This window comes from Rutidosis leptorrhynchoides, chromosome 3 (genome assembly GCF_046630445.1).
Source record: "Rutidosis leptorrhynchoides isolate AG116_Rl617_1_P2 chromosome 3, CSIRO_AGI_Rlap_v1, whole genome shotgun sequence".
Lineage (NCBI taxonomy): Eukaryota > Viridiplantae > Streptophyta > Magnoliopsida > Asterales > Asteraceae > Rutidosis > Rutidosis leptorrhynchoides.
Window position 1 is genome coordinate 462,516,097 of NC_092335.1, and position 12,391 is coordinate 462,528,487.

The window sequence follows — 12,391 nt, forward strand, 5'->3', positions numbered from 1 at the left end:
TGAGTAGGTTCTACAAGTTATTAATAACGCACAAATTATGGAGATTGTCATCATATAATTCTATAGTGGACTAACTTTAAATCATCATAGTTGCAATTTACTAACTATTGCATTTTATCAGATAAAAGTTATTATTAATAATTAATATTAATAATATATTTAAAAGAAATTTTATAATAACTAATGCAATAAGCATACCACTATTTTTATTTTTAAAACAAGCTATATATATATATATATATATATATATATATATATATATATATATATATATATATATATATATATATATATATATATATATATATATATAAAAAGAAGTATTTACAAGTACACAAGAAACGATGGGGGCAAGAAAGGCACTAACCCCACCAGAACACAACAAACAATATATATCACACGCTCTATTCTATGAAGATACAAATAGACACATGCTTGACACAAGGACTAATCAACCCGGATCTATGTTATTTGTGCTCGGAAATTCCAAGTTGGACGGACATAATAGCCATTGAAGCCATTCACCCGAGAGCGCCTTTGATCTATTCTTAATCCACTCATACGACTTGACTTGAATCTCGCTAATCACCTTCGCTGGAGCCCATGTCTCTTTGCCGAAAACCTTCATGTTTCTATTCTTCCAAATAAGATAAGCATACCACTATTAGAACAATTAAAATCACTCAAACTAACATTTTTATAGATTACCATAAATATATCACCCAATTAATATGCCAATGAGGCCTTGCTTCATTGGTATCCATGTATCATGGATTCGAGAGTGACCCAGGTTCGAGTCTAACAACTAACAACTAACCTTGCCTTTCAAAAAAAAAAAAAATATCACCCAATTAATATAGATTACCTTGCATATATCAGAATAAAATAATTCCCCCTACCGAAATAATAATCTAAAAAGTGACAATCTCATTCATTTTACTCATTTGCATTAACAATCATTTAGTAGTCAATTTTGATAAGCTAACTAAAGTTAACTAAAACCACAAAAAAAAAACCAGGAAAGTGACAAAAGACTAATGATGTAGACAATTGGAACATGTTGTGCACACACACTCTCCAAGCCCCCATAAGACTACTAACTTGTTTCAAACCAACAAATTTCAAACAAACTTTTCTCCCTTTTCTTGCCTTACATATACAAAAAATATAGACACACACGCTCAAAGAAAACCATATATCGTTCACTATCATGGATATTAACAGCTCGTATGTCGATTCGCCATACGGGCTTTTGTTCACAGCTCTGTGTCACATCCCGATCACTCATTATGTGATTGGGTTGGTGCTAGTTTTGTTCGTGATGGTGTATAATTTTCTTGAGTTTCATATTGTTCAGGATTTGTTAAGTGGATTTAGAGGACAACGCGTCGAGTTGACTTATAATTCTTGCTCTCAATTGTATCATGAAGTTGTCTCCAAGTGCACACTTCTTCATGGAAGGTTCAAAATTCTCTCTTAACAATTCATTTATCTAATTTTATTTGTGTTTGAAAAGGTTTTTAACAACTTAGTAATCATTAGTTGTTCAGTTATGTTTTTTTATATAAAAACTCACCCAACCATCTAATACTAACACGATTATATACACCACAAAATGTCCTAAAGAGGACTCGAACTCTCAACCTCAAGGTTGTAAGGGTGACCTCGATACCGTCAAGCCATTGGCTCTTTGGTTTAGTTGTTCAGTTAATGCTATGCCTCATGTAAAAATCAGCCTGTTTAGTGTTTACTTAATCTAGGGATAAATAATTTTCAGCCTGCAATTTATAAGATAACCAAAAACTATAAAGTCTATTCAAAATGGCCTAGCGGTATTAAGATAACCAAAAACCTAGAGGCCGTGGGTTCAGGTCTCTGAGATAACGCGGACCGCAAGTCGTTCCGCTGTTCTAAAAAGATATATTAGCAAATAAATAAATAAATTGGAGTACACTTTAAGTTGATTAGTATGTATACATGTTAAACAAAATTTAGTACTTGTATGTACAAGTACTTAATGCATGAAAATGGTGGATTTATTCACCACCCTTTGGTATTTGGATGGTTAAAGTTGGAAGAATATGCAGGTACATGTCTACACCATGGCTTACCAGCCCTCATCTTCAGACTACTTTCTTGAGATTCTTTGGCAGGCCCCCTGTTTTCAACTACAGAAGGTGTGTTTTCTTTCATTATGTTACTATTAACTATTAGTATTATTCATCTGTCTCAATTTAGTTGTCTACAGAAAAACTGTTTAAAAAATATTATTATTATTATTATTACACTCTATTTTTTATATATCTTTTTTGGCTTATATGCTTACATTAAGGGTACAAATAAACTTTACTTAGCTAACATTACCAGCTTGTGAGTTAAAATAACTGTTTCCCTTAATCCATAGCCTATGTGGTAATTTTAAATATACTATAGGAGTATATTCATTTGAATCTAATAAAGGTTTTTGAATTATTGTGTTTTTGGACAGGGAGATATTTAACACAGGTGATGGTGGAATAGTAGCTCTGGATTGGTTGGCACGTTATGACGGTAACGATCTGTTTTAAACTTGTTCAGAGTAAAGCTTCAAACTGTTAGTGTTAACATTTTAACAGGATATGTTTTGGGTTCAAATTATTTTTCCAGTCATGGAAAAAGAAGAGATAAGAAATGATGACGTTCATCAAGATGCTACCACACCGATTGTCATAGTGATCCCCGGATTAACAAGTGATTCCGATTCAGTTGTAAGTTTCCGATCCTTTAACGATATTGGGTCGATTTTCCTAGTGCATAATCATAAAATGGCCTATAATAAAATCATATGTTATGTTACATGACAGTATATAAAACATCTAACTTTCTACATGGCGAAACGAGGCTGGAATGTTGTTGTGAGTAACCATCGAGGGCTCGGGGGAGTACCATTGACCGTAAGACTTTAAAAGTTCCTACATTTCAACTTCTAACACCTTTCAGTTATATGGGTTAATATTAATAATGTTAACAAGGTCTATATTTTGAATGCAGTCTGATTTTTTCTACAACGGTGGATGGACAAATGATTTACGTAAAGTGGTTGAACATATTCGTTCCCAATCACCTGGCGTTCCTTTGTTCGTTGTTGGAACAAGTCTTGGAGCAAATATGATGGTGAAATAATGTTGACCATATAAACATTTGTCAAAATTTTGACTGAGTCAAAAGGTTGACTAGATTATCATTACTCGTGATTTCAGGTAAAATATCTAGGTGAAGATGGGGATGACATTCTTATAGATGGGGCTGCAGCTGTTTGCTGTCCTTGGGACCTACTGGTCTGTTTTTTTATAAAACATTATTTAAAAACAATTTGTACTTAAAAAAGATTTTGTGTTTGATCACTCACTTTGATTTCCATGGCAGCTTTGTGACAGATTTATTGGACGAAATGCAGTGCAGAGGTTCTACGACAGAGCCTTGGGAGCTGGTTTAAAACGTTACGCAAAGAAGTATGTATGCGTTATCTTAAATACTTATTCGCTAGATAACGCATGATGTTTCAGATTAGATGTTCGAAAGTTTAACTTCACAAGACTGCGTATGGAGTTATCTGATTTACGCTGAAACTTTTGCTGTATTTTCAGGCATCAGGACTTCTTTACTCGCCTTTCAGATTGGGATGGCATTGAAAAGGTACTAATGATTATACCTGGCAAACAGGTCGAGATGGGTCAGGTTGGGTCAAGGATCAAATGGGCTTGGGTTGAAACGGGTCATGATCTACTTGAAATTTTATAAACTACTATAGGGGTAAATTACTACTACTTGATTAGGACCATTCGGTTTATGTTTTGTCTCCTAACGGGTCAAAAACAAGATAACCCGTAATATTGAAACCTACCTCATAACATTTAACCAAAAGAGTTTATTATATTTGACACGATAACTACTATAAGCTTGTTAAACTACCCTTTAAAAACTACTATAAGCTTGTTAAACTACATGCTAAAAGATATTCTGGGTGGATGTAACTTGTCAGCATGTCTTTTTACAATATTGCTTACAGCAAAGTACAAGATAACACAAATTCCAATGTGCATATTTGCAGGCACGACGTGTTCGTGAGTTCGATACCAGTGGCACTTGCCGTGTTGGAAAGTTTGACGTAAGATTAAACTTTTCCCTGTTCAATATACTTTAATCTCTTTTGTGTATAACCGAAGATTCTGTACGATTAATCATTTTACGGTTCACTATACTTTAATTTACTCACTTTGATCTCTTTTGTCTATAACCTCATTACAATCTTCAGACGGCTGACATATATTACCGAGAATCTAGTTGTGTTGGTTATGTCGGACGCATAAAGGTGCCTCTCCTCTGCATTAGCGCATTAGATGATCCAGTTTGCACCGAAGAAGCCCTTATATGGGATGAATGTCGGTACGTTGTTCCTTCAGGTTAATTTAAACAATGACATTCTAATTCTATAACATCCATAGCTATAACTGATATGGTCTTATTTTGCTTTGAACTTAGGGTTAACAAGAATGTTATTTTAGCTACTACACAACATGGAGGACATTTGGGATATTTTGATGGGTTGGACGCGAAGGGCGTCTGGTAAAACCTTTTATAGATCTATCTTATCATTTCTAATACATATAGATGTAAACTGGGTCAAATTATCGTCTCTATTGTTTATACTTATTACCGATAAAGTTCTCAACTTGTTTATAATGTGCAGGTGGGTAAGAGCTGTTGATGAATTCCTTACTGTTCTAGGCTCAAGCACAATAATCCGCAGACAAAATAAGGTAAGAATAAATGAATTAAAAACCGAAGTATTCAAAGAACTAAAACAGAGATAGTTACTGTCAACTAGTGGTGGTTAATAGTAACACATTTATATTTTCCTTGTTTAGATGCCAGAATCTCTCAGGGTCAGTCCTCAGAAGTCACTAATCGACAAAGATTCTAATATTCGTTATGTGAAGAAAACCGACAATCTGATTCACGTAGACAATTTACCGCAAATGACTAAGATTTTAACAAAGTCAGATGCACAAGGGTCTAAGACACCCTCAAGAATTGACGGTATAATATTCTTTCTAAAAAGGTTCATGGATCAATTTTAGCTGGATGATATTACACACACATTATTTATGTTGGCTTTCGCCAGCCACAGGATCGTTGTTCCTTCAAAGTTTTAGATCTGTAAGAGAGATCTGAAAAGAAGATGAAGGTGGTAATTATTTGTTTCATTGGAGTTTATTATATTCTATCTCAAAGTATTTGAGGTAAGGTGTATTTTGTATAGAATAATAAAATAAGTTTTAATTCTAATGATTATGATTATGTTGAGTGAATTATAGTAAGCAAGGTTGCAAAATTCGCTATTCGGGGATTAATCGGTCGGGACCTTGGAAGGATTAATCGGAGATTAATCGGATTGTACTGTATACATTTAAATATTAAATTTTAAAAATTATGTGTAACTGTAAAAAAAGCCATAAATATAAAAATAATTTTTTTAAAAAATAATTGTTTAAAATTGTTCATTTTGCTTCAAAACTATAAAATTCTAGTTTAAATTCACGTTAAAATGTTAAATCATTTTTTTACTTTGACTGACTTTGATAACCAAATTCGATTTTGATCCATTAATTGACGTTGACTGTTTAATTAAACGAATTTTTAGAAATCGGAACGGATTACTCCTAAAAATGATTAATCGGAGATTAATCGGATTTTTTATAACTCTGATAGCAAGGATTAATGATTTAAGGAGTATAAAATTATAGTTTATAATGCTGAGTGGATTCAAAATCAACTAATTAGAATTTGTCCTTTTCTTAGAACTAGTCCGGGACCGGCCCGCGCGATGCGGCGGGGGCTCTTGGTCAGGTTCGAACGTAGTTAGTTTCGTTTTGTTGACAAAAATATTTCGAGTTTAACAGTGCCGGCGAAAAAATTTAACTCGTGGCGAGCGGGAAGATACGGGTTGTTGTTGTGTTTAGCGTTTTTTAAGAAGTGTCCATTTTGAACGTAATTTTTATCGTTTTGCTTGTAAAATTATTTCGAGTAAGACGCTGCCGTCGAAAAAATTTAACTCGCGCCGAGCGGAAAGATACGTGCTATCGCTATATTAAGCTTTTTTAAAAAGGTGTACGTTTTGAATCTAGTTAGTTTTGTTTTGTTCACAAAAATATTTCGAGTTTAACGGTGTGTTCGGTGAAATTTAACCCGGAGCGAGGAGGAAGATACGGGCTGTCGAAGTGTTTGGGTGGATTTTTTATTTCAGACTATTGACAGTTTACCCCCTGTAGGTTGGGATATTTTATGTGAGCTGTTTATAATTGAGGGGGAAAGAAGGAAAAATCAAGTGTGAAAGAGGGGTGGGAATATTGCCGTTTTGACCATGAGGAAACGACCAAGTTCCCATGAGGCCATGACAATTAGAATATGTGTAATAATAATAATAATAATAATAATAATAATAATAATAATAATAAAATAGTATATGTGTAATGTAATTGTAATTGTAATTGTAATAATAATGTAATAATAATTAAGCTCTACACTTGTCCACATGTTTGAAGAAAATAAAGTGAAAAGATGATATGTTTGGGAAAGATACAAAGTTGCATTGTCAATATACAATCTTCTCCGTTTCTTTATTTCTTTATGGAACGTGTCTTGTATAACAATGACATTAGATAAAAACACTTAAGTGCTTAATTTACTATGAAATACTTTTGATTTTTTTGAACGTCGAATTTTTTTTTTTACTAAGAAATACTTATTAATGACCATAAACTTTCCAGTAAACCAATTTGGACTAAATTAACGGATAAATTTTGGGTACATAGTGATTTCTGTGTACTAAATCTGACAAGTAAACGAAGATACAAACATATCAAAAACCAAAAAATAAGTAATTACGGAGTATAAGATTAAGGATTATGGACAGTAAACAAAATTAAGGATTATGATTTAAGAAAGAAGCCAAGAAATAAGTAGTTATAAATTTATAATGCTTTATAATGCTGAGTGAATTCAAAACCAACGAATACGAATTTGTCCTTTTCTTGGTATTAAGCTCTCCACTTGTCCAAAATGTGAAGAAAAATAAAAAAAGAAAAGAAAATATGATTGGGTAAGATAGAAAGTCGTAATGCCAATATACAATCTTCTCCTTTTCTTTACAAAAAGTGTCTTGTATAACAGTGAAACTCTAAAAACATGCTTAATTTATGTATGAAATCTTTACTAATGAGTAAATAATATTACCAGTAAACCAATGTGGACTAAATACAATACATAAACTTTGGGTACCAAGTGAAACAGAGCTTTCTACGTACTGAATATGACAGTAAACGAAACTACAAACATATTGAAAAACAAAATGCCTGCAAAACTCCCTATATCAAACCACTAAAGTACATAGACGTGAGTTCGTACAATTTCTATCATGTCTAGGTATAGTAATACTAAGAGAAACATACTAAAAAGAATAAAGGACTATAAAATCGGGGAACTAAAAAGTTGACCTGCTGAACATATGGAGGGAGCATTTTAAGCACCACGAGACATTTTAATTTTAGGCATTGCTTTCTTCAGCTGGCGGGACCGCTCTTTTGCTTCTCTCTTACGTAAAGCTTCAGCATTGAGCTTCGACTCGGCTTCTTCCATCATCTTCTTCTTCTCTGCCTTCCTTCTCTGAATGGCTTCTTGTCTAGCATATTGAAGCTCCTTATGCACTTCCTGTGCAAGTTTTGCTCTGGCTGCTTCGGGTTTTGACCGAGCCTGTTTTAAGAAGTTCATGAATGGTTATTATCAAGATTCGGGTTTTAAGTTTGGTTGCTATGTAAAGGAAAAAGGTAGAGGTGGTCATCTCAACCACTTTGCTAATGAATGGGTCCATTTGGGTTATGCTTGATCTCTAACAGTTCAAAAAGTATATAGGAAACATTTACCAAAACAGAAACTACTTAAATAGGTTGAACCGGTCTGTTCAAACTGAGATTCCGATGCATAAAAACTCTAAATCACTTTGTTAAAATATTAATAATAATAGAGATATGATGACACAATTTTTTACACACATATTAGACAAGCTAAAATGTATGAGGCAAGATATGTTTCATGTTAACCTCATGCACACAAAACTTACCAGTTATGACCCCTTGTTTTGACGTATTACCCATCCACCCGTCTGACTAACCCATTTTGCACATTAAAGCAACATGTACCTGTGAACTGAGTTTGTAACGGCCTATGAAGTCAATGTAATAGGGTATTAGAGCCACGAGTCGTGTCATGTCATCCATTTGATCAACAGCAGGAAGAGCAAATTTAAATATCAGAATCTTCCGGTTGTTACTCGGATGCTGATCAGAAAAGTGCATTGAGATAAACAACTTCCCGAATTTCTCAAATGCTTTTTCACGAAATACCTGCAAAGTGTACACATAAGGCACACTGTGAATCGAAAGTCATGAATGTACAACATGAATTTTACTTGGACACTCTAATTCAACAAAAACTAAGCAAAGAAAAAACTATAATACAACTAGTTGACACTATCATAATCACAGACCTGATCAAGAACAAATTCGGTGATCAAATCACCAGCAACTTCCTTCGACTCCGTAACAACACCCAACTCACTCGCAACCCATTTTCTATTACTCGGTGCAGCCATCAAACTCCCAAACCTCTGCAAATCCCTAACTTCCTTGTTCATACTCTTCACAACCTTCTTTTTCGCTAACGCAAACACCACATGATCCATAGCATCTTCATTCATATAAACTTCGAATGTCATCTCATCTTTACACGGCACAATCATATTATACAATCTAGCAATCAAATCATGTTTACTTTTCAACTCCATTGTTCCCAGTACTCCTTCACAAAACCTACGCCCACTCGCATAAAACTTAAACACATTTTGACCTTCTTTCAATAATAATGGTGAATCCTCACTTTCTCCTACACCTAACCTACTAAAATTCCTCTCAAAAACCGAATCGCTGGTTGCGAATTTAGCAGCCCAAGCTAAAGCTAGGGTTTCATTGTCTTTTTTACCAGTGAAATAATTAATCGCGAATATAATTAAAATTAATACGGATACTATCTCAATTGTAAAGTTTCGGATACTTTTAGGAATTGGAGCCGGATTAGGCGAAATCGATTCCGGTTCTGACTCGGCCGGTTCAGGTGCGGAGACCGGTTCGGGAGCGGCGGGTTCGGGTGCTGAGTCGAAGCCTTCGAATTCATCTTCATCCCAAAAATCATCATGAAGAGAAGATGAATGTGAGATTGAGGGTTTGAGAGTGGGATCAGGAAAATTAGGGGAATCCGAGGGTTTTAATATAAGGATGTTAGGTACAAAACGACGTCGGGGGACGTAGATTGGTGAGTCGTCGGAGAGATCGAGTTCGTCGTCGGCATCGAAACCTTCGAAGTGAGAATCGGCGGTGGCGGAGATGTGGAGGTGGAGGACGATGAGTGCGAGAATGGTGAGTAGAGTGTAAGATGGAGAACGACGTCGTTTCGCCATTGATAATGGACTGGAGTTTTCTGAGAGTGTGATTTGGCGGGATGAAGGAGGTGACGGAACAAAGTGGAATCAAACGCACATGATGTGGATGGTTCGTTGTAAACATAAAATAAAAGTAAATAAACTAAATTAAAGCCGATAGTTGCGAATCAATCAATATTATCTTTTGCAATTTAAACCGACTATTGATATTAATGATTAACAAGATGATGAGGTAACCGCCCGTTGCGGCGGTGAAAGTTTTTGCAATACTGATTTGAAGTGGTTTACGGAGGTGTATTATTTAATTACATACGTTATATTAAAAATATATATTTGTACAAAACATAATCATTTATACTGGTAAAAAATGTTTATTAGTATTTGTTATGTCACCCTCATTATATGTTGATTACAATATTAGTCGATTTTTTAGAAGTTCTATATAATAATTCAAATAAGTTTAAGTGTTACATTTTGACTATTAAAGTAGTTTTTGTGAACAAATAAAAAAAATATATACCATGTATAAATAAAAGAAGCTAAAGATGCATGTTGTTAGATAACACAATTAACTAAAAAAAAAGTGGCACTACGTTGCGAATGAGTGTTGGTAAGCTCATATATTTTTACGCTAATGATTAAAAATCAAAGATCGTTTAGCATATCTTCTTTTTTTTTATCATTAACTTTTACTCAACTTTCGGCTAGCATAAGTTATTCTAAAAAGTACCAAACGGATTTTGAAAAAATAAAATTATTTAAGGAAGAATAATAAAAAAAAAGAACATAAAAAAGTTGAATCTTTATTGTACGTTATAATAATGACTTAAATGTAAAAATTGGTACACCTTAAAAAAAAAAAAAAAAAAAAAACCAGTGAACAGTAACTCGGCAAATCAGAGTGCGAGAAACACTCTTGCTAATAGCTTTTATAGTAATTTGATAGTTTACGATCATCCGTTGTTTTGATGAAATTACATCAATCTTCCTTATGTTTTAAAAATTACTCGTATAATGATAATCCTTATTTATATAAAAATATATGTTGATGATCCACCTTACTTAAAATGTGCGATTGGAGACTATAAATGTAATTTTTAAAGATAAGGACGATTGCTATTATTTCGTAAAAACCATGGGGACTATCAGTGTCATTTTCATAAGACAAGGACAGTTTGCATAATAAGCACAAGGTCTATACAAATATAAGGTACAAGCATGAATCGTTTGAAACGCATGAGTAGGCGTATTACTCCAAAGTGGTGGCTAAACTAATTATTCTGATTGTTTTCGACACTTACCATAGCTAGTTCAAGATATGCTATTAATTTTTTGACCCCTTAGATCATAACTAAAGCAACGTCAAAACTCAAATATGACGGTGAGGTGGCTCCCTTGATGTCGGCTGACGCCGCTAATACAACATATGCCACTAACGCAATGTTAGATTTGACGCCAACGAGGCGTCATTCAAGCCATTGACGAAAAACAAAATTCGGCGTTTGATATTTTTCAGCGAATCAAAATGCAACACATATATATGGGAGGTGATTCTCATACACCACTTTTTGATCCATGTACACCTAATTACCTATTTTGCCCTTAATTATACTTATTTTAATAATATAAGTTCAACTTCCTAGGGGGCATAACTGTAATTTTATGTTTCAAAAATGTACGTTGATCAAAAAGTGGTGTGTGAGACTCATCTCCATATATGTATATATTGAATTATTTTATCCTCCAACTTCCGATCATATTTTACTACATCACCAAAAATATTTTCAAATCACTCAAATTTAGCACTCCCAGTTATTTTTCATATTGCAATGTCACACGGTCATAAAACTTTTTTTTCTTGAAAAAGTGCAAAATGTGTACATTTATTGTGAAAAGTAGTCTAATATATCATGAGTCGAAAGAGCGGAATCCATTCCATTATATTAGAGGTTATATTTTCATTTTGCAATTCTTCTTTTTTTCTTTAACGAAGACTATAAAATTATTTTGCAATTCATCTCTTTCATCCATGTACTACATCTAATCTCCAATAACTGAACTAGCCAAAAGAATTCTGGAGTATTAAATACTCCGCATATTTTTAATTACGGAGTATATGATTTTTATCGCCCCATATATGTATTTGTTTGATATTTCATGGAAAAGAATACTTCCGACTTATTTAAGCATGATTGTTTTTAGACTTCCGATCACATTTACGTTTTAATTGTAGATTAATCTTATACTTGTATATGATATATGATACGATGTAATATAGTGCAATGTACTCAATACTGATATAATCAGTATTTTTTTTACAAAGTGGGTGTTTAGATTAAAGTTATTAAATAAAAACAATCAAGCAACAATAATAGAATGATAATGATCATTCCATTCCCATTATCATTCCATCTCTATTTCCATTCCCATTACCCTTTGTAAACCAAGCACACCCTAAGACTCAGTTAAGTTAAACGTCATGTATAAAAAGGCAATATCCCAATATCCTCTCTTGATTAAGTTGAGTTAAATCTAATAGCATAATTATAAATAAATGTAGTCATTTTAGCTCGGGATAAAGATATGAACGTCTTTACCTCCCAAAACTCCACATCAACGAGATTGGATAATTTTGTTGTTGAAAATCAACTCGGATGATTAATAAGATAAGCAAGAGACAGAGGAGTTTAACTTGGGAATCATCACACAAAACCAGATTTAAAGACAATCCGCATGAAAGTGTGGCTCGAGACAGAGGTGGTGATTGCCACAGTTGCTGAACAGTACCGGTGACTATTTATAGACACGTCGATTTGGTTCCCTTGATTATAAAATACTAACATATTTTTCAGGTAAAAT

General features: G+C 33.6%; 2 protein-coding genes across 2 annotated transcripts; one reads left to right on the forward strand and one right to left on the reverse strand.

Moving 5' to 3' along the window:
- Window positions 1–1,115: 1,115 nt before the first annotated feature.
- LOC139898051 (embryogenesis-associated protein EMB8-like) lies at window positions 1,116–5,328 on the forward strand. Its single transcript, XM_071880755.1, has 14 exons — window positions 1,116–1,461; window positions 2,088–2,177; window positions 2,489–2,550; window positions 2,647–2,747; window positions 2,844–2,933; window positions 3,031–3,153; window positions 3,240–3,317; window positions 3,406–3,491; window positions 3,627–3,675; window positions 4,091–4,147; window positions 4,295–4,425; window positions 4,522–4,605; window positions 4,730–4,799; window positions 4,908–5,328. The coding sequence occupies exons 1-14, from the start codon at window positions 1,211–1,213 to the stop codon at window positions 5,118–5,120; spliced, it is 1,485 nt and encodes a 494-aa protein (XP_071736856.1). The 5' UTR covers window positions 1,116–1,210; the 3' UTR covers window positions 5,121–5,328.
- A 2,137-nt stretch (window positions 5,329–7,465) lies between these two features.
- Window positions 7,466–9,571, reverse strand: LOC139898052 (uncharacterized protein At5g49945-like). Its single transcript, XM_071880756.1, has 3 exons — window positions 8,585–9,571; window positions 8,238–8,441; window positions 7,466–7,791 (listed from the first exon to the last, which is right to left on the reverse strand). The coding sequence occupies exons 1-3, from the start codon at window positions 9,548–9,550 to the stop codon at window positions 7,561–7,563; spliced, it is 1,401 nt and encodes a 466-aa protein (XP_071736857.1). The 5' UTR covers window positions 9,551–9,571; the 3' UTR covers window positions 7,466–7,560.
- Between the last annotated feature and the right edge of the window lie 2,820 nt (window positions 9,572–12,391).